At 41.8% G+C, this 26,191-nt stretch overlaps 3 protein-coding genes across 3 annotated transcripts in view; 2 read left to right on the forward strand and 1 right to left on the reverse strand.

Moving 5' to 3' along the window:
* rp1l1a (rp1 like 1a) lies at positions 1-11,582 on the forward strand. The gene is made up of 8 exons (XM_061271377.1): positions 1-147; positions 1,635-1,887; positions 2,059-2,451; positions 3,022-3,286; positions 3,383-7,269; positions 7,361-8,236; positions 8,547-9,380; positions 10,349-11,582. Exons 2-8 carry the CDS (start codon positions 1,654-1,656, stop codon positions 10,562-10,564), a joined length of 6,705 nt encoding a protein of 2,234 aa, XP_061127361.1. The 5' UTR covers positions 1-147; positions 1,635-1,653; the 3' UTR covers positions 10,565-11,582.
* gckr (glucokinase (hexokinase 4) regulator) lies at positions 9,560-25,216 on the reverse strand. The gene is made up of 22 exons (XM_061271371.1): positions 25,046-25,216; positions 18,425-18,492; positions 18,242-18,359; positions 17,897-18,046; positions 17,756-17,824; positions 17,616-17,684; positions 17,233-17,306; positions 16,992-17,058; positions 16,842-16,895; positions 16,652-16,746; positions 15,947-16,052; positions 15,713-15,831; positions 14,894-14,992; positions 14,697-14,794; positions 14,478-14,554; positions 14,089-14,185; positions 13,906-14,009; positions 13,596-13,673; positions 13,213-13,353; positions 12,953-13,087; positions 11,428-12,889; positions 9,560-10,581 (listed from the first exon to the last, which is right to left on the reverse strand). Exons 2-21 carry the CDS (start codon positions 18,427-18,429, stop codon positions 12,776-12,778), a joined length of 1,869 nt encoding a protein of 622 aa, XP_061127355.1. The 5' UTR covers positions 18,430-18,492; positions 25,046-25,216; the 3' UTR covers positions 9,560-10,581; positions 11,428-12,775.
* Positions 20,431-26,191, forward strand: part of LOC133148145 (XK-related protein 6-like) — an 8,753-nt gene continuing 2,992 nt past the window's right edge. The window contains exons 1-3 of the mRNA XM_061271378.1: positions 20,431-21,434; positions 25,027-25,223; positions 25,523-25,940. Of these exons, the coding sequence (XP_061127362.1) occupies positions 20,863-21,434; positions 25,027-25,223; positions 25,523-25,940 (1,187 nt within the window). The 5' untranslated portion in view covers positions 20,431-20,862. The remainder of the gene's footprint in view (positions 21,435-25,026; positions 25,224-25,522; positions 25,941-26,191) is intronic.

Consider the following 26,191-nt stretch of genomic DNA (forward strand, 5'->3'; position numbering starts at 1 on the left):
TCTCAGCTCATGACTCAAACTGCGGAGCTAGAGTAACTTGAATATGTTAACTTTTGCTATTGGACTCAACTAGTTAGACCTTTCGGAGGGTCAAGCGCGTTCTCCTACTGAATTTTAAATTGCCTTTGGACCATGGTTCCTAAATATGTGAGTCCCAATTTATTATAATTATTGTTATTCTTTTAAAGTATTCTTCTTCTTATTATTATTATTCTTATTACATTATTATTACTATTATTATTATTATTATTGTTGTTGTTGAGATCTTTGCGTAAATGTTACTGTCGGTTTTTCTAACAGTTAAATATAGTGGAAACTGAAATGAACCTTAGATTAATCTGGTAAAATAGTGTTTAAAAAAATAAATAAACTATTGATGTATTGTAGTTATGGGCATTGTAGATAGTATAATTTTTGAACATATTTATACATTTTTTTAAAATAAATGTTTCTTTTTTTTTAAGTTAGGTAAGTTTACTATAAATAATTGTGGCTATTTTTGTTTTGTCTTAGAGTTCAGACAAATGTAATGATAACAAGGAAAATTGTTCTTCAGATGGTTACAGAGTAATTCTTCAATCTTCTTTTTGACCTGCGTCATATGAGGCAGTTCTATTAACAAGGGAGTTCCAAAGGTGTCATGATTGTATCACTAAATACAGTATGAACAACTGGTGAACTAAAACTACTAGCTTGTAAACTCTAAATGGGTATTTCCTTTTTTTTTTTTAAAAAGAGCCTGGTGCTGTTTTAGGTGTAAGGTTGTTAGGAGAGATTAAGATGCTGAGCGTCACGTTGAGGTTGTCTTGGGCCAGGAAAAGTGGTTTGCCCTTTTACTGCCCCCGAGGAATTATTAGATTAGTAAATATATGTATAGAGTTGTGTCAAAATTGATATAATTCTGATTTGATTGTATTCATTTTACAATGTGTTTATTAATGTGATTGTAATTTCAGGTTGTATAAAACTTTAGGGCATTGTGCCAAGTCGTCCTGATTCGATTCTGTCATGTAATTAAATAAAATAGCCAATATAGTAGATATGGCTGTTAATATGATGTAGTGCATTGATAAAAAGTACCTTATTAACAATGTAGTACATCTAAAAAAATGATCACCAACCTTTTTGACAGTGAAACAACTACTTCTGGAGGACTGATTATTGCAAAGGGATATACACCTCTGCATTTGCTAAAAAAAACATTGAAGCATATGTTAAGAATGATATTTATGTTTGTGGAGACACTAACCATGTTCATGAATTCTCCCAGTATCAAGAATGACTTAACATGGTCGGAAGCAGATAGATATAAATAAGCAACGCTATTTATATACAGCTCTGCAAATATTAACATTTTCAAATGATAACTGAACTTTCCCGCATGCTACTCGTGTCATCCTTGGGGGCTACCTGGTGCCCACGAGCACCGCATTGTTGACCCCTGATCTGGGCATTATTAAAATAAACCTATGAAATTAGAATATATTCGAGTTATATGACTTGTTAGGGGATATTCTGACCTGAATCCTCCTTGTCAAACAACCAGATTAATCACATGGTTATATAAAAAGGACGAGAAAAATATCTTGAAATGTATCACTACATTCATTATTGCCCTGTTTTACAACCATCAGGTGTGTGTGAAAGTACAGCATGACAACTGTCCAAGAAGGGAGGTGGGGCCTTCCACATACATTTAAACATGCCTCAACACCCATGCCCCGACCACCTTCTGACCCGCGCCCCGCCCACGTGAAGACAGCCACACCAGCCAAGAGGATAACCTTCTACAAAAGCGGGGACAGCCAGTTTGGCGGTGTCAGGATGGCCATCCACAAGCGTAGCTTCAAATGCTTTGATGCACTGCTAGATGACCTTTCGCAAAAGGTTAGTAGGACAGGTGTCGGGTATCAAAACAGGAACAGCAGGATTAAGATATATAAACCGATACAATTTTTTTTTTTTTTTATCTACTGAGTACTGTCTGTTGAATGCATTTTAGCATGACGATAACTTCTAGATCCAACATTTATACAAAACTATTTTATGTCTGTATAGGTGCCACTTCCTTTTGGTGTGCGGACTGTGACCACGCCCCGCGGCACCCGCACCATCAAACATCTGGAGGAACTCCAGGATGGGGGCTGTTACCTCTGCTCTGACCGGCGTCAGCCTAAACCAATCAATATGGAACATGCCAAAAAAAGCCAAAGCATTTGGCACCATTACAGCCGCATATCCACTGAACCAGAAACCTCGTCCACATCCTTACCTGGCCATCTACCTCACAGGCATCGGCGGATCCTGCTGGTTAAAAATACTGAGCCAGGGATGCGAAGGAGTGTGGTACTGAGCAGGCGGTCAATCAGAAGTATGAGGGCCTTTCTTGAGGAAGTGTCTGAAGTGATGCAGTTCCATGTCCGAAAGGTTTACACTGCTGAAGGACGCAGGGTGAGGATTTTTTTTTTTAACTTCCATACATCAATGACTCCCTAATTAGATCAAGCGTGTCAAACTCGTTTTTGTCACAGGCCATATCGTTGCGATAGCTTAACTCCGAGGGCCATTACAACTGTGAAAAATGATGGATAACCAGTTTCGAATTCAAAAAACAGTACATTTTTCCATTTAATTCGAAGGGGGGGTTGGTATAGAACATTCTGGCATTATCTCATCCCAGTGTTGTTAAAAGTGAAGACAATTTGCAAGAAACATGAAGGCATCACACATGATTTGTCTTCACAGGCCACGTAAACCTTGAGTTTGACACCTGCGAATTAGATCCATAGACCTCTATGCCCTGCAAATGCTTTTTTTTTTTATCATCCAGCTTCATGCATCATAAACTTGTGATGATATAATGATAAATAGGATTAACAAAGGCAAAGTCATACAGAATCTGCACATGAATGTATTTTGTCTAACGGTGCACAATGACAAACTGAGACCGTGCACTTAACCTCTAGTTCAACTTTTGACTTATCTGGGTTACATTTTGAAACATTCCAATTGGGTCCCTAGGTTGACAACGTTCAAAGTCTGATGACATGCCCTGGAGTTTTGGTGTGTGTCGGCAGAGAGGCCCTCAGTCCCTTGCTACTGAAGATCCTGCGAAAGAGCTCAGAGGAAAAACTCCCAGGTTTGAGCAGCAAGTCCCCTGGTCTTGGTCCTAGGACTCCTGGAAGTGGAGCTCGATCCCCAGGTATTCAAGAAGCAAGATCAACCCCTCATGGAGCTCAATCCGGAGCCAGTGAATGCAGTGAGGGACAGGAGAGCAGGAAAAGTGGTAGGCGATCAGTTATTGACATATACATTATGTGCAGACACATGAATTTACAACACAGCGCTAATTATTGTTTGATTTTTCTATTTCTGCTTTCAGTTAACTTTGGTCTAGAAACAAAAAAGAGCATCATCCACCGTCGATCTGATTCATCTACCCGCTCCACTCGATTGTCGTTGTCCTCAGAGAAGTCCTTTGGCAACGCTATAAGGGCACACACGCAACAGAGACCTTCTATTATGAACGACGACATTGAAAAGCGTGTCCTAGTCAACAAGGATGGCAGTCTCTCCGTGGAGATGAGAGTTCGTTTTCGCCTCCGCAATGATGAGACCTTGCAGTGGTCCACGCAGATTGGAAAATCACCCTCTCTGACAAGTGACTGCTGCCCTCCAAGTCATGCCCACACCCCTTGTTTGCAAAATTACCAATCCGAAAGCTGCTCTGATTGTGCAACTGTTGACCCAGATGATATGGACTATTCCAATCAATCACTCCATCATCCATTGGATGTGAGTCAGTGCAGCTGCTGTTACCAAATGCAAGAAGAGAAGTACAACCTCTGGGACCACCCAATACATAATCATAAGCAGCCACCTGTCCCACCCCAATATATGTCGAGCCAGACTCACACTACAGTAAGACACACACATTCCTCTGGCTCTTCCTCATCTTGTAACTCGATGAGAGTAGTGCGTTGCCGGGCAAAATTCTCCAACTGTGGAAGAGGTTCGGATTCAGAGCATAGTCAACTTGTCCAAGAAGAAACATGTGTAGTGGAACAGGTAGAACAGATATTAGACATGGCGCAGAATGAAGACACTAACGTAGACATGTGCATGATGAGCAGGTGCTCCAGTCGCAGTGAAGTGATCATCAAGAATGACAATGCAAGATCTCCTAGCGAGAGGTCAATCGTGGATGAGCCAATGGAGGAAGAGGTGGACCACCCACTGTCTAGAGTCAGCAGCTCCTCGCATGTACTGCGATCATTAAAAGAAGACCAAGATGTTGATGATGACCTGCCACCTAGTGCTTCACAGTGTTCACAAAGAAGTGGACCATCCTCAAATGCTCACCTGAACAACCGTCAGCCAATTTGCCACTCGACTGAGCTCAACAAGCCAGAGGACCAGGACAATAAAGAGTGTGAAACAACATCTGCTGTCACCTCTTGTCTATGTGGATCTGAGATGATAGATCAAACTCTCAGATTCAGCTCAAATGTAAGTAGAGCTTCTTGTAGGTCGACCAAAATTGTAAACCAAACAAATGAGAGCGAAGAGATACAAAGCATAGTTAAAGCTTCGTCTGGCACCTCCGGCCCATCCGGGTTGTCAAGTGTCTGTCGTAATTGTGGAGGCTGCAAATGGGTAGTCACCTCCAATAGCAGTAGTAGAGCTTCACAGAGATCATGTGACCCTCCACAAGCCCCTTCAAACCCAACTTCGCCTCTCGAAAACCAAGAGAATGCAAATTACTTAATGAACGATGATGCTTTATCTACACTATCCAACAAAACAAATCTCACAGGACGTGGATCTTCCATCCCTGATGTCCTGAAAAGTGACACAGCCAGTGCCATTTCCAGAATGTCTAGTCCTGAGACAACAGAAGAAAACCAAGACAGAACCACCTCAGCTATCATCCATAAATCCAACACACCTCAGAAATCCGTTTCTACTGATACAACAACAGAAAATAACTTGAGAAGCTCCAGTGTTATGTCAGGTCAGTCTCAGAAGTCCAACTTGAGTGGCACATTTGAAAGTCCCAATGTCACATCAACAGAAGGAGCAGAGGGAGGAACCTTGTTCAAAAGAGAAGCAACATCTTGTATTTCAACTAAGACTCTCTCAAGTGTCTCTCCATCTGACAATGCAGACTTGGAAAACAGTAGAACTCATAGTTGTCTTTCTGTAAATTCTGTTTCTATCAAGTCTGGCACTGAGCAGAGACCCAATAGTGCCCTCTCAACGAAATCATCAAAGTCAGGAAAATCCAAAATATCTTACGGCAAGTCCACAAATAGCCAATGTCCAACTGAAACAGAAAAAACAGACACATGCCTTGAAAATCCAGATATCGAAGGCAACAAAGAAGATTGTAACACAGCTGAAGAAAGGACAAACAGTGCTTTGTCTACAAAATCAACAACCTCTTGTCGTACAATCTGTGCCCCAAACTTTCCTGATCTGAAGGAAGTTTCTACTATTGAGTTGAATGGAAATAAGGCAGATGAAGATAAAGAGCGAGGAGCCAGCGCCATGTCTATGAAGTCAAAATCTTCCCGGGGCTCATCTGCCTCTCAAAAGTCAGTTTCTATCAAGAATCTAAAACCAGCATCTCAAAAACCAAATGCAGTCACCATTAAAACACCACAAGGGGTTGATATGGTAAGTGAGGCAACAGAGACGTCACAAATAATTGTTGAAGGTGAAGATGTGGAAGAAAGAAATACGCCAAGTAAAACTTCTGAACACTCTTATGGTCAAATGTTGTCACCAAAAAAAACGGGATCATTGCAGAAAGTTAGAGCCTCATCACCCAGCGGTCCTAATGAGGTAAGAGCCCGGAGTATGTGCTCAGTTCACTCAGCAACTTCTGCTAAATCTGGACATTTTAAATGCCAGTGTGTTGTCGTGTCGGGATTTGAAGAGGGAGCGAAAAGAGGGGTGGGCGATGAGAATGAAGCCGAGAAAGAGGAAAAAACAATGGAACAAAATGAAGTGGAGGACTCACGAAGCACTGAGCCACTAAGTCAAAACTCTGGGTCAGTGTCTCTTGCATTGCCAGATGACCAGGAAATGTGTGACACAGACAGCTGCAAGTCCTGCATTTCCCATGTAGAGAATCACAAGGACAGAATGAGAACAACAGCTCCAAAAGCCCAGTCAAGATTATCTCATAACTCCAGAGTCACTGAGAGTCCCGGAGCAGTCGACATCCCGACTATTGAAGCACCTGAATTTGATGGGGATGTTGACAAACACCATGAGGACTGTATTTGTGCTAGCCCAGCATCAAGCTGCAAAAGCAATAACAACAGGATCTCATCTTCACTGTCATCAGTTTGTGCACAGGTTAAAAATTCTAAGCTTGCTCAGCAGCCTGACGAAGTTGAGACAACTGTTGATCCTGACAATAGTGGCTCCAAAAAGTCAGAAAGTGGAGCTGAAGAAACACAGAATAGCCTCATCAACAAGGCGGCTAGTGCAAACTCCAGTGGACTATGTTCCCTGTCGCGTGACTTGGCAGGTGATGCAAAAGTGAACGGCTTGAAGCAGAGTAAAGGAGAAGGTACTGCTGACCCATCTGAGAGTGGCAGTGTCCGAACTGTCAAAACATCCATTTCTACAAAGAAAGAGATGTCAGTCAAGTCCTCAAAGCAGGGCAACTCTAGACCTTGTCGTAAGAAGTCACATGTTGAAAGAACCGTGTCTGCTGCTGACCTTGTCCAGGACACTCAGGCCACACATCAACACTGTCAGCAGTCTAGCAAAACCAGTGGCAAACAGCATTTAGAGAAAGACATCAGGCATGAGATGAAGAGCAGCCAAAAGGATCAGGATGAGGGGACAGTAGTGACCCCTGAGTGTCTACCCAATGCTTCCCCCAGTGAAGTGGTCAATGATTGGTTGCGGAGCATTCCTTCTAACAGCGACATGATTGCTCTTGATGAGCTCATTGATGATCAGCACAGCAAGGAAGCGATGTTTAAAGCTGTTATAGAATCAGAGGAACATCTTGCCGAAGATAAGTTAGACAAAGTGGAGGAAGTTGGGGGTTACCAGAAAGAAGAGGAATGTGCTACAATAAATGAAAAAAATATAGATCTGGCTAAAGGTGGTGATGCATTAGATCCTCCCCAACCCAACTCTCCATGGATTAGTGGAACGGCATTGCCTAAAGATTGGCGCTCTTCAACTGCAGTCATGAAGGTTCTTCTCGGCTCCTCTCTCGGACGATGTAGAAGCTTGCCTGAGGTACAGCAACATAAATAATAGTAATTATTTTGTCTGGAATGTGTTTGTGTAACAAGAACATGACATAAATGATATGAAATCTATTCCACAGGTGTCTCCAGTTTATGGGCGTAGACTAAGCACATCAGCCAGAGGCCTCCTGGACTGTTTGGCTCAGCTTCAGTTAATTGAGCCTGTCAGAGGTCAAAGCTGCAACAAACATGAGGACAGACACCGGCAGTACAACGACATTATAGACATTCTCCAATCCCTTTGGCTCACCGAACCTAGGAACATTGAGACCAAGGACACCGGCATTGAACAAGGGACCCCACCAAGGTCTTCATCAGGGGTAGGCATGAGCAGTGGCTCTGGTGGCTCAGGGAAGGACCAAGACAATCAAGTAGGGGATGAAACACTCCCCAAAGAATCTTCACGTGAGGATGAGGCTGTGGAGAAAGCTTCAGAGCAGACAACAGAACCACACAAAGTAGAAGTTAAGGGTGAGGTATTTTCAAAAGAACAACCTTGGCATAGTGATAATCCAAGTCAAGTCCCTCAAATTCCGCAAAGTCCAAAGGATACAGACCCTTCATTATCTAACCAAAGCTCTGCTGACTCCAACTCCAGTTCAGCAACACCACCAACAATTTTGCAAGCACCATTGTCAAATAAACCATCCCAAGATCCCGATCCAGTGTGGGTGTTGCACCTTCTGAAGAAGCTGGAGAAAGAATTTATGAACCACTACATTGATGCCATGGAGGAGTTTAAAGTCCGTTGGGACCTTGACGACAGTCTCATCTTGGACACAATGATTTCAGAGTTGAGTGATGAAGTGAGACAACGAATCCAGAACAGCATTAAGCGGGAAATGAGTAAGATCCATAGTCGATGTGGCCGAAGCGGAAAGTCACCTCAGCCTCCAAAGGGGGCTAATCTATCTAGGGAGTCGACCATGACAGAGAAGCGCCGACGGATGCTGAAGGTAAATCCAACAAAATTCAACTTTCCATTTATGCAAATGGTAAAACACTGTATGAAGCAGATCTCCAGATTCTAATGTGGCCAAAATACAAAAAATAGATATTTGGTCTCCTACATCTTGGCGAGACTGTCTCATACAGCTTTAGCATTAGCATTAGCGTTAGATAATGCAATATATTGTTATGCTCAGGTGATGTGTATGCTTACAGATAACTGTCTAATGTGATTTGTTTAAAAAACTGTTCAACACATTAGATTTGGCAGGATTTTGTTGCAGAAAGTTGGAAATTATTGTATTATTTAATTGTCAGGTCATGAAAAACCAGTCAGTCAAAACTGCCGACTCCTCCAACGATGGTGAGATGACACCCGAGTTCAGCGACCAACGAAGTGATGACGAATACTGCCCCTGTGACGCATGCGTACGCAAAAAATTAGCAGCACGGCCTCTGAAAATGAACCCGGCGGCAGCTGAAGCGCCGGTGATGATGGAGTTTGATCTCCTTAAGATTCTTCAACTCAGGAAGACCCCAGCACCAGTCCCTGCATCTGTGTCACAGCCTACAAATAGGCGCGATGATAGCGTGGCCTTAGTAGAAGGGGAAATAAGGAGTTTAGAGGTTGTACAAGAGGAAGAGGAAGACAACGAATCAAGCGAGGAATTCAAAACTCACGAGACACTTCCTGAGGAAGATGAGGAGGATACAGATGAAGAGGAGAAATATGAAGCTGAGGACTCACAAATCAATGGCGAGAAAGAGTGCTGCCAGTGCATGAGGGAAGAAACACCAGAGAGTGACACAAATAATAATGACACGGAAGGTGAAAGGGAGGAGGATACTGAAGATGGGGACAAGACAGGCGAGGAGGCAGTTGGAGCAGAATACGATGAAGAGAAGGGCGAGAGCGACAAGGCAGATGGAGGAGAGATCACTGAAGATGGGTCTGGTGAAGAACAGGAAGAGTGCAAGGTCACAGAAGACTCTCCAAATCCAGATCATGAAGACTCAACACTTTTGGAGGAGAAGGGAAACGACAGTGCTTCTGCAGGAGCAGATGATGATGTGGAGGAGGAGAGCAAGGATCACATGGGAGAGTGTCAAGAAGAAGGCGAGTTGTTGCAGCAAGAAAGAGCTTCACCCAAGGTCAGGACATTTTAATTAAACAGGTTAAATACACAGTTTGCACTTAAAAAAATAGAATAAAAAGCAAAGTCTTCTCAGTATAGACAAAATAATTTAATCTAAATGAATTGGGTAACTGGTTTGTGAACATGGTGCATTTTTTTAGCAAGATGTATTATTAACTGAAAAATTGGGAATAAATGGTTAAAGAATTTGAATATTGGTCAAACACACTGAATCAACACCTTTATTATTCATTGTGCCAGTGGATTATTTTTAAAGCAGTGACTGTATTGCATCTATTGGAGTTCAGTGTACAGGTGTACAAGTATACCGATGATATCGATGGACGTCATCATTTATTTTTTTTCAATTAAAAACTATTCGCAGCCACAAGGGCTGTTGAGTGAAGAAAACTACTCCTCTTTGTGAGCGGGACGAAGGGGTTCAAGTCTGCCTCAAAGACGAATGTGACCTAGTGCAGTCTAAATGCTAATTCTAAGCCATCAAGAGAAGATAATCTCGCTATCCAATTAGACAGACTGAACAGATCTGTTTTGTTTTTGCAACAACTTGCCTCCACTTTAAGAGGTAAGACTTGCAACTTCTTTTCTTGCAACCACTTTGCATAATTACTGACAACCACAGGTGGTCCAATACTCTACTTGAGTAAAAGTATTTTTAGAAGTAATACAGATCTCAGCAATTATATTTATTTGATGATCTTGAACAGTTAAGTGAGTAAACTATCTATGCCAAAAAAGAAATCATTTGTAAAGAGGACAAGTATTTTTTCACATCATTGTAACGGTCTTATGATGCATTTGGAGAGAAGTGGCCCGGTTTGTACAAGGCATTATGTAAGTCTACTTACCTACCACTTACCTTAATTAACTTAGCTCGGCATGCTTGTGGGAGTTCTTTGATCAAACGGTTTATACCGTTTAATTGGTGTCCAACTTGTCAGTTCAGTTTTTTTTAACTGACAGGGTCATAGTTCAACCTGTGATATCGATGCGACCGGGGACGAGGAGGCCGATGCTGAAGACTCCGACGCTAAAGGTCCACGTGACACCGACGCTGATGAGTCAGGAAAGCAGAAGGAGACAGGGCGGATGGACGGAGGCGCAACAGCAGATGGTGCTCTGCTTCATCAGTTCACCAAGACCTCAGTGGAGTCCCAGCTGGGGTCCTTGGAAGACTGAGATCCCCGTCTGAAAAACTGAACATGAAACGACACTTTGCGTATCAAGTCTGCGACTCTTGTTATTTTTCTCTTCTTCACAGACTGATTAGAACGAGTGGAATCACCAGAACACTTGATGCACTTTATCTCGCTGCTGTTGGAATTTGGACAGTGACATAAAACTTGAAACTGCAATCTAGCCTACAGTCTTTAAATATACTAATTATTTGTATATTTGGAAGTTGTATATCTAAGGAATGCAGAATTACTGTTTCATGAGCATTTCTTTTTGTCCAAGTTTTGCATTTAATCATTTGCTGACTTTGCAGACCTCCAGATATTGTTATTGATATTGCACTTACTATGGTTAGTGTGTATTTATGCTTCTAGTATATATTCTGTTAAATATTTATCTATATCACTGCCACAATTGTTTTTGAAATCTGAACAGTTACCTAACTAGGAGCTTAAATTTAAAAATATGACGCACTCAAGATTATAAGCGTAATCTTTTAATTATTTAAACGGATCGGAAGACATTAATCGCCGAATAGTTAGTATTTACTCGATGCTGTGTGTCTAAAACAGCTAGAAGCCTTAATAATTATTTCTCACTTTGAGGAGAGGATCATATATTATCGGTATTTTTTCTTTCCTGTATCATGCTAGACTAATATAAACATAAAAAGTGTATTGAATATTTCTCATTGTGATTATGATTTCAGTGCTTTGGAGTCTGAGCAACATGATTCTTCCTTCTAGCCGAACTAACGGAATCAATGACTTGTGGGATATTCACATGCTATGTATTCAGTTGGGGTGTGCGTGAGCAGCGATGTGGATCAGCAGCGTGACGTGTGTTACTGAGTACTGATGCCTTACCGTCACCATGGTTATTCAGTATGAGTGTGAATCCATAGAAACAAGGACTCGGGCCATGCTCAAGTGGATGAGCTGAAGAGTGGGCTGCTTGTGTACTCATTGTTTTGCCTGAAATACCTAAAGTCATGGACATATGATGTTAATACAAAATAAAAGCAATGCACAAGATTTTTTGGGTTTGTTTTTTAAGGAAAATGAAACGGTACAAAAGTCAAAGCAAAAAATACAGTTTAAGTCCAGGTTTGATTTTGTTCATGGGTTGTCAGTCAGCGAAGGCAAAAATATGAAAAAGATCATTTTTCATAAGCACAATTAAAACACACACACAAAGGCCTCTCAAATGATCCCAAATCTGTCTAAATCTGACAATGTTTACTGTTGCTTTGCCAAGACGGATCGATCCAACTCACAGATGCGGCATTTCAAAGTACCGATAGTACATTTCTTGGACAGATGTGTCTATTCCAAAAATGTGCAGCTTCATCAAACAGCACAAAGCCACACATTTCTCAAATTTGACATGCTGACTCCAAGAATGTCCACCATGACTGTTGCTCATGAATCCGATGTTCATTTCTGTTCCACAAACAGTCTGCAATGGTGTTTTGGAAAACTTGTGGCGAGTGGTGTTCTCTTGACAGATAAATCACAGTTTTCACAGAGCAGGGCAGATGGCAGACAGCGCGCGTATGGCGCTGTGTGGTTGAGCGATTTGCTGATGTCAACATTTTGGGTCGAGTGGCCTAAGGTGATGGTAATGTTAAGGTATGTATGGGCAGGCATAGTTAAACTCATCCATATCATTTAGTCTGAATGTCTGCTGTGCTCATCTGTGGAAGTCGTTGTGTAAAACTAAATTGTAGACATTTAATCTTTGTGCTTTGTTCCGGGAACAGAAAGAACCAGAAGGACATGATTCATCTCATTTTGCCGAATGCGGATGTTGGTTTCCCATAAGGCTTTGATGGTGTCACCCCTAAAATATTTTAAAATGTAATATAATTTTTATTTATTAGTTCATTCTTTTATTGTGTAACACTCTTCAAGTAGACAAACTCTTCTCTGCAAACCAGTATGCTGGTACTACAAAAAAAAAAAAACTGCATGGAATGTGAGCCAACTAAAAAATGAATTAAACTTCTTCCAGCCTTGTTTATTGTCTGACTCATCCACGAATGAATATGGCAATTCATGCTGCGTTGAAAATATATGTGGATAAAAATTGAGGATAATGTGAAGCTCATGGGATTGGAAACATTTATAAACAAGGTGCATCTTCATTAGTACTCAACTAATTTAACAGAAGAATGTCTGATGTAATTTGTTGCTGAAGTTTATATCTTGGGCATTACTGCACATAGGCCTCTACGGCCTTCCGTATGATTGGCTGCAAATCCAGAAAAGACCTTGCATCCTCGACAGAGCAACCACTCAGCAGTGAGACCAAGGTCAAAGGCACTACCTGCTCACAAAAAAAATGGAAGAAACATGGCACACAATACTTGTTGTTTTTTGTCATTGTTACCTTTGTCCTTTCTTTGCCGGTGGCAAAATGTGTGGCCACAGGATAGGAGGTAATGTCCTCAGTCAGGTGGTCCACCTGGTAGATAGCCTTCAGGAGAGCCTCCTCACACTTGGCCGCAGGATGACCAGACAATTTCTAGCACAAGAAGAATTTGGGTGTCATCACTCTTTTATAACCAAATTTGCAGATGCGCTCAAGGCTGCAGAAGTGAGGATATCAATTAACCATGTTAATGCTTTATTACCAAGAAAATCTGATACCTGGATTAAATGTGTAGCACGGCGGTAAAGTTTGCTGTTGGTAACTTGCACGTCGATCATGTGGTTGTGAAAGACCTTGCCCTTTAGGATGTGGGCGCCTGTGCTCACAGCGTTCAGCACCAACTTGGTGGACAGCTCCCACTGCACAACAGAAGCAAGTGAGTGAGTGAGTGAGTGAGTGAGTGAGTGAGTGAGTGAGTGAGTGAGTGAGTGAGTGAGTGAGTGAGTGAGTGAGTGAGTGAGTGAGTGAGTGAGTGAGTGAGTGAGTGAGTGAGTGAGTGAGTGAGTGAGTGAGTGAGTGAGTGAGTGAGTGAGTGAGTGAGTGAGTGAGTGAGTGAGTGAGTGAGTGAGTGAGTGAGTGAGTGAGTGAGTGAGTGATGTACCATGTGCTGTAGACTTCCAGAAGACGGTAATTGCCAAGAAAATGTTAAAGTGGATTTACACAACACTTTTATTTCTTCCTGTAAAGAAAAAGGTGGATATTAAGGGAATGTATTCAGGACAGATACAAGCATTAAGGATTTCATTAAAAGCGAGGGGGGTATATAGGTAGATAGGGTAGGGAGACAGGCAGGCACTATTGAGGTGGTTGGTTGGGAAGTATACAAGCAAGGAAATGTTACATACAAGAAAAGGATTACACAAGGTACAGTATGTGTTGGTAATTCAAATTTAGTCAGGGAGATAACCAACTTGAACATCAGCGTAATATCCATCAGTCTGGTGATAAATAGCATGGAGGTTAGACATCTTTTCCCTCACTCGGTGGGCTACATTCATCACTTCAGTGATATTGTCTGAGAAAAGAAGACATCGGGATGTTTGAAGAGGATGTTTGACGACAGACCGCAGTCAAGCTCTAGCGTTGTCTCTCACCTGTGTGTGTGTAGATGAGAATGACAGTGTCCTGGTCATCAAGCGTGGGTAGGACGTGAAGCAAAAACTCTTCATGCGCAATGCAAAACTGGGGACCCTGTAGGGACAAGTTACAGAGATGTGCTTTTATCGTCATCAATGCGGTGTGTCATGACACTTCAAAATAAGAGCTTGTTTCATTTGACTTCACAGGATTACACATATATTAGGCCTCACACAATCACAATGGGCATGATGAAATGTTAAATCTCTCCAAAGATGTGATTTTACTGCCATACAACATTATGGTGTATTAGATTTTGTTTTTGCATTATTTCGACACTATTGTTTTCGCCATTAATTTGTGAGAACCTTAAAGGGAATCTTGAAGCAGTTTCTTTCATAAATACCAGAAAAGAAATGGAACCCTCTTTGTTGTTGAGCGCTCTGTATCCTCCACTTATGAACGCCTGAATATCGCCAAAGGCTATATCACACACACACACGCACACACACACACACAAACAAACACACGCACACACACGCACACAAAACAATGAGGAGGATGTCTCCGTTTTCCAAAATCCAATTCATTGCAACACATTTGTGACTACAGCAATGTTGCTCACCTGCTCCAAATGTTGGCTCACACTCACTAGCATCAATGAGGCCCAGCACAGCCAGGCTGACCCAGCCCAGGTAACACACACGTTTCTTAGAGAGTAAACTGTAACATGCACAAATCATTCAATGCAGCCCCATATTTTTTATTGCTTGGACATTTTATTCTCTTGTGCTGTTGGGAGGATAATTATGTTTGACTGACCTCTTCCCAGCTGCAGCCACCAAACCAGCAATGGCTGTGTTATGAGCATATGTGACCTCAACCGTTTTCTCATAGGCTTTCAGGTGCTTTATGATAGCCCTTATGGAAAGAAGAAACAGAGGAGCAGCCACTTGTGAACAAGTAAAACACAGCAGTGATTCCCAACCAGTGCATCACAGAAAGATGTTCAATTTCAGAGTTTTAATATTTACTACAAATAATATGCATATTTGTTCATCACTCTATGCAAGTAATTAACATTGATGAGACGTAAGATGAAAATTAACCCGTAAATGCACCTCTTGTTGTTCAGAGGTGTACCCAAAAGATTTGATTTCTGGTCAAATTCAATTTACACTCTGTTGCATGTTTTTTGTTGCATACTTCACAGAGAACCCGTGCAGGCCCAAACTGAATCGGGCGCACAGATTGGCTCCTTTTGAGCACAAGTAGTTTCCATTCATTTTTGTCCTGAACATCTTTGTCCAAATCTTAAGTGCAACAGCTACTGATGATTATCTCACAGTTTCGTCCTTATCTCACTCGCACTAGAACTCGACTCGAAAAAGAAGGGTCTAGCCGATATGCGGCTCACCAATTTTCTGAGCTGTGTTTGGTTGTGACCTGAGACCTGGCAACTGTGATGTCATTTTTAGTCAACATCAAAAAACAGATTAATTTTGCTGCTTAACTCATACTCTACAAACACAATAACAATCAGAATGCCGTGATGGGGCACACACAACACATTTATGTAGGGAAAATGTTTAGGGTTGTGGCACAGCAGGAATCAATAGCAGCGGTTTCACAGTTTCTTACTGGTGTGTGGTGGTTACGTGAGAGAAAGCGGCAGCATGAGCAGCACACAGGATGACCTCCAGGAGCATTTTAGTTGCACTGCCTCCTTTCATCCTGGAAGAACCACTAATGGCCTCTGGCTGAACTCAAACACACACAAAGGACAGGGGTAACACATACACACACCAAGACCTATAATTTTGTCAAGAGAATATGGTGTGCAGAGACAGTGACAATCCAGTGACAAGCTCTCACCCCAACTGATGGGTTGATGAGAAAGGCCCTTCGACTTTTGGCAAGCACCTGCATTCTTTGGACCACGCTGAGGAAAGTGAATGTGCAGTTTGGTATTGGTTCATTCCTGCACAGACATTATTTCAAGATTAGGCATTAAGACGTCCTTGGATTAAACTGTACATGCCCAGACACTCGGAAAAGCTGACATGCCTACATAAGGGAAAGACAGAGCTGCATCATGCATATAAGACTTTCCCTCACACATAGAGTTAAATGAGTAAACCGTCCGTCAATCAATCAATCAATCAATCAATCAATCAATCAATCAATCAATCAATCAATCAATCAATCAATCAATCAATCAATCAATCAATCAATCAATCAATCAATCAATCAATCAATCAATCAATCAATCAATCCATCAATCCATCAATCCATCAATCCATCAATCCATCAATCCATCCATCCATCCATCCATCCATCGTCTGAGCCACCTTTACCCTGATGAGGGTGGCGGGTGTGCTGGAGCCTAACCCAAATGACAAATGTGGTATGATGCAATGCACACTATACAACAACAAAAAGAAAAGTGTTAAATAGTAATTAAAATTGTCGTGACAAAATTTCGCATTGTTGTTTTTTTCAGAATTTCTGATAGAAGTCTCATCTTGAATGCCATTGTGCAGGTGCACATAGGGTTTTGACCAGCTAACGTAAACATACCGTGCCTGATGTGCCGGGTTAAAACCAACTAAAACAGCAGTGAAAACCTCCGGGTGTTGCAAGCAGAACTCCAACTGACCTGCCACAAATGGAGCCTAAAAGTACATCAATAACATTTTTTAAATAAATGGCACAAAATCAAGCTCCATTCAGCATCTTCATGGGTGCCTTAATGAAGCATCTAACTCACAGAAAGTCCACAGGAGATCCCGATGAACAAGACCCTCTTCTTCCCCTTGCACACCTAGTGAAGTAAATAAATAAATAAATAAATGATACGTGACTCATTGCCAAATCAGAAGACAGACACATTGCACACGTTTTCCATCACACTCCTGACCTTCAGAAGACAGCTCATGCCCAGGTGTGGGTCATCTTCTGGGGCCTCTTGGGAGGAGAGCAGTGCTCTTAAAACATGAAAGGAGTGAGTGAGTGAGTGAGTGAGTGAGTGAGTGAGTGAGTGAGTGAGTGAGTGAGTGAGTGAGTGAGTGAGTGAGTGAGTGAGTGAGTGAGTGAGTGAGTGAGTGAGTGAGTGAGTGAGTGAGTGAGTGAGTGAGTGAGTGAACAAGTGTAACACGTACTTGTCACCTCCAGCAATGATGTATGCATAGACCTCACTGCGGTTCATCTCCTTCAGTGCTTTGTTGAACCCCGACTACACACAAGCAAACAACGGTGTTGTGATATTATTCTGTTGTGAAGTTGCAACAGAAAACTACACTTTCCTCAGTGAACGCTGACTAGCTAATAAAGGAATGAGGATCAATACATCACAGCATGCTAATGCCCGGCAATAAGATTGAACAGATGTGTCAAAAATCCAAGACCTGTGATCGAAAACCAGCATGCCACGTCATTTTCATTTTTCGTCAACTTGCAGCCCCTATTGTGTATTTTTTATTATGTATTTGTAACTGTATAATGTCAACATTCAAATTCAAATGTTGAGTACTGAATGCTTTACCACAACGAGGAAAGCCAGGCGACCTGAAGTTCCGCAGCCACTCAAGACAATAAGGCTGTCCTTTGGCTCCTAAGAAACAAAGCATGCGCTAACAGGTCACAGACATAAATCATGGAACAGGAACACAAGTGGGGCGATACCTTGAGGATGAGCTCCACTATCTTAGCCACCTCCAACATGGATTTCACCACTTCGTCACAAAAAAGTGTCTAAAATAACATTGAAATTCATTTCAACCTTTTATAAGACTCGCAAATACAATTTGTTGTTACTTGACAAACCTGGTAAGTGCTTGCTATCTCTTTGCGAAACATCTCGGCGTCACAGTTTTGCAACATGCTCACTATGCAACTAGGTGAAGCTCGGTCAATGTCCTGCGTCAGGGGGTTTGACTTCTCCGAAACAGGGAGTGAGGGCTCGTAATCTAAAGACTAATGACAATGGTTACATCAAGTCATGTTAGTTTATGTGACAGAGACAGAGAGAGAAAAAGGTGGAAAGAGTTGGAGAAAGGGTGCACTAGAAAGAGAAAGTGAGGGAGTGATAGAGGGGGAGACAGAGAGTAACACAAAAAGAGAAAAGATAATAAAGATTTCAGCATGACTGTGGAGAATCCTTAATCCTACCTCCCATTCATGCATTGCAGAGAGAACACAGGAATCAGCCAAACTCTGTCTGTGAGGTTTACAATGGAGACAAGTCAGCGCCCAGATCTCTCTGGAGTGGCAAAGTCCACAAATAGACCTTTGAGATGAAAGTGGCAAAGGGAAGTTTGAAAAGCTCCATTCCAGATGACAAGATCCACTTACTGCATGATCTAATGCAGCTCCTGTCCTGGAGGGCTGCTGCTGTCCTGCCTGTTTTCCTTGACTCCCTCCTGCAACACAGCCGAGGAAAGAGTCCCATGATCTAATGATATTAGAATATTAGATATGTCAGGCATTCATTTAACAAGCTAATTATTATTATGGTTTTAGCTTGAAGTGGTGTTGACTTCAATGGAGTGTAATAATAATAATAAAAATAATAATAATAAAAATAATAATAATAATAATAATAATAATAATAATAATAATAATAATAATAATAATAATAATAATAATAATAATAATAATAATAATAATAATAATAATAATAATATACGGTGTCAAGGCCTACCTTGTTAATAACAAACCACCTCAACCAAATTGGTGAAGGGTCGCTCAACTAAGATCCAAGATGTAGCAACTACACACCTACAGTTGCCATGACAACAGTAGGGCTGTTTCCAAAGCATGCCGAGGGGATGGGGGGTGAATGTCTTGTATTCAAGGGGAAAACTATTACTTAAGAGGTTGGATCAGAAGGAAAGAGTGGAAATGGAAGAACACTCTACAACAAGCTACTCGCCTTGAATCTATGTAATTACTTTAGCCATGACCTTCATCAGGATTCATCTTCTAACAGTCATCCATCATGTTAACACATGGACAGAATCATTCCTATATCTGTCTCGTTTCTCTTGCGCTCGCTTTCTTATCCACACACACACACACTAATGAAGAGTGGAGAGGTTGATGAGAGTGAAATGCTCACGCTCCAAAGTCCACTCAATTTGAGTTACAATTTTAGGCACTGAATCCTCCGTCAGCATCACTCCCATATTGGATGTGACAAAAGTGAAGTGATTGATGACAATGACGGCCTTATAAATAAAATGTATTATTATTATTATTATTAATGACTCATTCATGCAGCGTGCAGTCAAGGGCCTTGTAGGCGATGAAATAGCAATTAACCGCAAAATAACAATTCTTAACAATTAGCATTTAAGTTTTTGTTTTAATCACCAGTCTTTCATGTCTATATTTATCCAATATATTCACAAAGATCTTTTAGCTGATTTAAAACAGTGGATACTGTGGTGGCCAGAAAACATCCTACAAAGCAATCTCGGAGGTGAATTTGCTCATGTGACACTAAACACAGAAATGTGTGTTTTGATTTATTTTGTCAAACGTTTTGAGAGTCTTGATTTATTTTGAATGGTAAACACAAACTATGATGTGTTATATAAAATAAAAAGCGTTTAATAAATAGGAGTAAAAGACCACATTTCAGCTTGGGTTACATGACACTGTCGTGTAGGTGCATGCTCACAACCTTTTTCTCATAGCCGAGCAGAACTGGTGAATGATAGAAGACAGCGTTAGTGACTTTATTTTGTAAAGCATTTTAACTTGGTGCTGTATTCCGAGTCCTGTAAATAGATGCTTGCTCTGAATGCTGAATACAGCTTAATGTAATAAGTTATCATTCACTTATGGACTTGATATTTTTCCCAAATTGGTGGCAGTGGGTCGCAACCGTTTCCCTCTGGAAATAATTAATTAAGAATTAAGGGGCTGTCGGAGGAGAGAATTCTAAACTGATGAATAAAAGATTTATAAACGGTATGGAGACAATTTCAGGAACATTTATATAAATATTGAGAATTTAGTGCTAATAGATAAATTGCCAGTAGGAGTGACAACTGAGGAGGTATCGATCTCGGGTGAAGGTGGCAGCTGCCCTCCCTTGCCTCCCTGTAAAACCGCCCATGCTCGTGTGTGTGCGTGTTGTCTCAATATTTTGTTGGCTGTCAACCTCTTGTTGCTTTGTGAAGTAAGTTTAATTTTTACAAGCACGTTTGCCACATTCAATATGGCAGCGACACTGACAGGACAATCAACCGAGAAAGTTAAACTCTGTGTTCGGTACACCGATGCAGGGGGGAGTGAGATGGAGCGTAGCAGCGTAGGAAGAGGTTGGACAGGCGGACCGGGTGGGACACGCACGGTCTATGGCTGCACTTGCATCCTCTTGTGCAACTTCTCAAAGCCATGCGAGTGTAGCCGAGCGACCGGGGCAGAAAGGGCAATGGCACTAGCGCGTCCATTCAAGCTGTCAGGCGTATTTATTATTATTATTTTTTAAGGGGGGGGAAAAAAGGCGTGATGAATGACGTCACAGGCTCCTGTCTCCCAATATGACCAGATGATGCAGGGCTCGTGGACTCGGACTCAGGTTCTGGTGAAGGGGTCTTCAATGGACCGGGAAAGGGAACTCTGATGGCTCTCCAGGCCCCGGGCTGGAAGGAGACACCGAGGGAAACGTACAGCTGCAGCAGGTATCTGGGAAGCGACGCGGCGTCCGCGCCCCGCGAAAAAGAATCACCACGGTGCGGCTGTCGTGCTATTCACCGGAGGGTACCAGCGGCAAGGGGAACATGGCCGCGCAGTCGGACGGTAAAGCCGGGGTGGGTTTTGCCCAGCTTTATGACGTCGATGGCGACGAGCCGATGGACTCGGCCGCGATCCACATCTGCCAGTGCTGCCGCACTTCGGCGTGCTACTGGGGGTGCCGATCTGCCTGTCTCGGATCGTTGCCCGGCGGGGGCCAACCCCCCGCCGGGGGCGTCGGTGTCCGGGAGACTCACTGCCCACCCCCGGAGCAGCTGTGGCTGGACTGCCTCTGGATCATACTGGCCCTCCTCGTCTTCTTCTGGGACGTTGGCACGGACCTGTGCCTCGCGGTGGACTATTACCAGAGGCGGGACTACCTGTGGTTTGGCCTCACGCTCTTCTTCGTGCTGGTGCCTTCTGTGCTGGTCCAGATTTTGAGTTTCCGCTGGTTTGTGCAGGACTATACTGGAGGAGGGCTCGGGGAGGTTGAGGGTTTGACAAAGCGGGGTGCGGTGGCTTTGGGGTGCCACTATCCCGGCAAGGATCGCCTGCAGCTGGCCACCATCTGGCTGTGGCAGGCCACCATACACATCCTCCAGTTGGGGCAAGTGTGGAGGTAAGTTAAGTGGGCTTGTCAATGGTGGGGGTGAAACTGCAACTGATATCAACAAAGCACAAAAAAACGTTCTATCTATCTATCTATCTATCTATCTATCTATCTATCTATCTATCTATCTATCTATCTATCTATCTATCTATCTATCTATCTATCTATCTATCTATCTATCTATCTATCTATCTATCTATCTGCACACATGCACACACAAAATCAAAATTCCATGCTTTTTCTCTCGAATATATTGTTATAATCATTTGTTTCAGATGTACTGTAATTATTTTCTGTATAAAAATTAAATTTGGTGTTCAAAAAGTCTTTTTTCAAACTTGAGTCTTGAAAAAGAGGGGGTCGTCTTATAATCAGGGTCGTCTTATATTCGGGCCAATACGGTATATATCAACACACCAAGCTACTACCCCCAAAGACACACCCCTTCAAACCAGACTTCTCTCACGTGATATTTTAATTATTTACCAAGCTTGTGACGCAAATTATTTTTTTTTTTTTTACTGCATGTAAATTAACTTAAATAAAAAGATATCATTGTTTAAAATGTTGCTCCCCAACCGCTCGTCAGCAGCCCTGCACGAGCAGGCTAATAGCTCTAGTCTGCAAATTTACTGAACTGCTTCTTCTCATGAGGGTTGCAGGCGTGCTGGAACCTATTTCAACTGACAAGTGGGGGACATCCTGAACTGGTCGCCAGCCAATCGCAGGGCACACAGAGACGAACAACCATCCGCACTCGCACTCACACCTAGGGGGAGAGTGGAGTGCTCAATCGACCTACCATGCATGTTTTATTTATTTATTTATTTATTTATTTATTTATTTATTTATTTATTTATTTATTTATTTATTTATTTATTTATTTATTTATTTATTTATTTATTTATATTTTTGTTTGCACTGATTCCAAATCTACACAAATTTTTTCCCTGGCGCATTACATTTTTAAAATACCGTAATTTTCGGACTATAAGTCGCACCGGAGTATAAGTCGCACCAGCCATAAAATGCCCAAAAAAGTGAAAAAAAAAACATATATATGTCGCTCCTGAGTATAAGTCGCCCCCCCACCCAAACTATGACAAAAAACGCGACTTATAGTCCGAAAAGTACGGTAATCATAATAAAAATAATGACAATATTTATATTTATAAATTAAGGGTTAGGCTCAGTAACAGGTGTTTTCACGTATAAATAACTGCATGTTGCACAAGCTTTTATTGGTCAAACTGTAAAACAAAATTGAAAACATTTCTAATACCTGATGTAATTTTTTTTTTATGTGATTGTGATGATGTGATTTATTTTCTAATATAGAATATATGTCTGTCATGTACACCATATTTAATGTGAATATATGTCAGCAACCCCAAAATGTTTCTGTACGTTGGGACAAATTGAAAATCAACAACATGGTAACTATGTTACGCTATTTACATGCTTATTGAAGTTATCTACTCTTTTACTATATTCAGTTCATTACTTAACTATCAGTCAAGAATTCGCCCCTTGAATTGTTAAATTGCTAGCTACACTACTACCGCAAATGGCGCTTGCCTTGTCACTAAACTACACTATATAAATAGTACGTAGATAATAAACACCACTACCAACTAACAACACCGTTGCTAACAACACTCTGCATTAAATTGCAAACTGTTGTTTTTCACTTCACTCAAGCACCGCTTCAGGGAAACCTGAAGCTCGCTCGTAACTCAAATTATGTCCACAACCAGTCAAAAAATCAATAACGTGACAAATTCTCGTAAATTGGGGCACTCTAAAGGGAAAGTATGGTGTCGAGTAGATAAAGCTGAGTCGAAGAAGAGCTTGCTTCACAACGACAGCTCGATGAGCAAGCCTCTCCCTCACGCTTCAGTTAGTAGACATTAATTCTGTGGGAAAACTCCGAAAGAGAATAATCAGTGACTACAAATCCCCTAAGAAAACTACGGTAGTTTAGAAATAAATGAAATATTTGTTTGAACCACAAAAGGCAAGTTTATTACAAGCCATCATAAAATCATTCAATCATAAGCTGTTACATGGCACCAGTGATCCAAATGACCAGCCACAAAGACAATTGTGCACTACTCTCTCATTCCCCTCCTTGCTGAACTCTCTTTTATGGTCTCTACTTGCCTTTAGGCAGACAGCAGCTCGAGTAGTTGCGTGCCTTCGTGTGTTTGTTTCTTTATATCCTGCTGAGAAAGGCAACACCAATGAAGCTCTTCAGCTTTGGTCAGCTTCAAGGGTTAAATCGACCACCCGTACATACATGCACACACACCTCAATTCTGCAGAATGGACTCTGCTACCTGGTAAAAGTGGAGGAACATGTGGGAGAGGGGGCAGGGAAAAGGCTTCAGACTGATTGAGATGGATCGTTAAGAGATGGAGGGGGAGAGAGATGAGGGAAGAAGGAAGTGAGAAGAAGCATGAAGGGTCAAAGAGAAGAGAGGAGAAAAGGAGGAGGGAGGAAGAAGCCAATGGAAGGAATAAGATGAGGAGAGGAAGATGTGGGAAAAGGTTGCTCGCACACAATACCAGTAAAAGGGGGATGGGAGAAGAAAAGCGAGAGTGCTTGGGGGAGGGTTGATGTAGAAGACTCCACACTGTTTGCAATTATCGAATGCAAGCAGCTGTCAGGGTGACCCGCTTACTCCATCTTTGAACCAAAAAGGCTGCTGTGTTATGTTTACACCCAAGCCAAGCTGTTAAAAAAAAAAAATAATCAAGATAATTCTCAGGTCAAGCTCACACCACCTTTTGAAACGAAAGGTCAAGCCATAAGCCAAGCTGCTTCCAGGGCACGAGTGTATATGAGCTCCTCTATGGATGCTGTATTATTCATGCTATGTGGCTGTAACTGGTAGTTTTTGCAAAGCAGAAGACTAAGACATGATATAAAAGCAAGCACTAACTATCATTTAAGCACACACACACACACACGCTGGTGACTACAAGCTGAGGGGCATTTTAATTGGAATCTGCATTCACCCACTTAAGCCGTCACTGTATCTTAACGACCAAGAAAGGAGCATATTTTACTTGTCTGTCTGTTTATTCATTAGGTGGTAATGATAAAAAGAAGCGTCAAAATATTAGTAGCTCAGGTCCACAATAATTCACAGCATTTACTGTTGAAATCATCTTTTTTTCTTTTTTTTTTTTACAATCTTTTTCACATTGAGTGAAATTTTATCATTATAAACCAATTTCCATTAAAAAAGGTGCTAGGTCATTTAAACTTATAATTCTTTTTTGTACTAAATTACATGACCTAATGCTATTTAAGCTGCTATGTTACTCATACACGCATCGCAGTCTATTGAGAGCCACTGAAAGAGCCAAATTACTAGTGTGGGATCATCAATTCTGGCTGCAGAAAGACAATAGCACACTAAGTGATCGCCACCAAAAATTAATCACCCAGAAAGGTTTGTCAAAGCTGGCTATTATCTTTCTCAAGTATTTTTTTTTTTTTATAGAGCCTTCGTGATTGCATGTGTATATAAACCATCTGGTGAAAGCAGTTTTATTAAGAATGACATTTTTTCATTACCTATGACTGCCGCAGGTACATCAGGACACTTTACCTCGGCCTCATGTCGCGTCGGCAGAAGGAGCATCAGCGCCGCTGGTACTGGGCCATGATGTTCGAGTATGCTGACGTCAACATGCTTCGGCTGCTGGAGACGTTCCTGGAATCGGCGCCTCAGCTGGTCCTGCAGCTGTGTATCATGATCCAGGAGAACCGGGCTGAGACGCTGCAGTGTAAGTGAATGAAAAGACATGGTTCACAAAAAGAGCACTCAAAACAAAAGATACACAAATGCTAGTTATATATGCTAATACCATATCTTGACGCGAATGATAGTATCAAATGATTCTAGAGTAAATCATCTTGAGGAATGTCCAATAATTATCTACGTGTTAAGTCTTTTGGTTCCAGTTGACAAGTCCAACTAGCTCAACCCTCATTTGTGCCTACTCACTCGAAGTTCCTCCAAACTTTGTTCCAAATGGATTTAACTCAAAGGAAATGAAGCATGAGACTTGTCCCTCTCCCGCAGGCATCTCCTCCCTCGCCTCCCTCTTGTCTCTCGCCTGGGTCTTGGCCTCCTACCACAAACTGTTGCGGGACTCGCGTGACGACCAGCGCAGCATGAGCTACCGTGGGGCTCTGCTCCACCTCTTCTGGCGCCTCTTTACCATCTCGTCGCGTGTCCTCTCACTTGCCCTCTTTGCCTCGCTCTTTCATATCTACTTTGGCATCTTTGTGGTGGTCCACTGGTCCGCCATGGCCTTCTGGGTGGTGCACGGCGGCACTGATTTCTGCATGTCCAAGTGGGAGGAGGTGCTTTTCAACATGGTGGTGGGCATCGTTTACATCTTCTGCTGGTTTAACGTGAAGGGAGGCCAGACGCGCCACAGAATGATTACCTACTACACGGTAGTGTTGGCAGAGAACACCATCCTCACTGGCCTGTGGTGAGTAAAAAATGCTCAAAACACATGCTCCATGAAATCATAATGAAACTTAAATGTGGAACGTGTCATTTCGTTTCCATGTAACATTTCTTATTTATGATTTTTAGGATCCTCGATTAGCACAACAGAAGCTACTTTGGTTTAGTTTTACATAACTGAAACGTGAGCTGTAATTTTCAATGTGAAATCATCTTATATATATATATATATATATATATATATATATATATATATATATATATATATATATA

This window comes from Syngnathus typhle, linkage group LG2 (assembly GCF_033458585.1).
Source record: "Syngnathus typhle isolate RoL2023-S1 ecotype Sweden linkage group LG2, RoL_Styp_1.0, whole genome shotgun sequence".
NCBI lineage: Eukaryota > Metazoa > Chordata > Actinopteri > Syngnathiformes > Syngnathidae > Syngnathus > Syngnathus typhle.

What these genes read in the sequence shown, in the direction of transcription:
- rp1l1a (XM_061271377.1), top strand. Translation starts at nt 1,654, where the DNA reads ATGACAACTGTCCAAGAAGGGAGGTGGGGCCTTCCACATACATTTAAA. An exon ending in GATGTAGAAGCTTGCCTGAG is followed by an intron (nt 7,270 to 7,360) that starts GTACAGCAACAT and finishes TCTATTCCACAG; the next exon opens with GTGTCTCCAGTTTATGGGCG. An exon ending in AGCGCCGACGGATGCTGAAG is followed by an intron (nt 8,237 to 8,546) that starts GTAAATCCAACA and finishes TTTAATTGTCAG; the next exon opens with GTCATGAAAAACCAGTCAGT.
- gckr (XM_061271371.1), bottom strand. An exon ending in AGATAGCAAGCACTTACCAG is followed by an intron (nt 17,825 to 17,896) that starts GTTTGTCAAGTA and finishes ATGTTATTTTAG; the next exon opens with ACACTTTTTTGTGACGAAGT. An exon ending in GGATCTCCTGTGGACTTTCT is followed by an intron (nt 16,747 to 16,841) that starts GTGAGTTAGATG and finishes ATGTACTTTTAG; the next exon opens with GCTCCATTTGTGGCAGGTCA.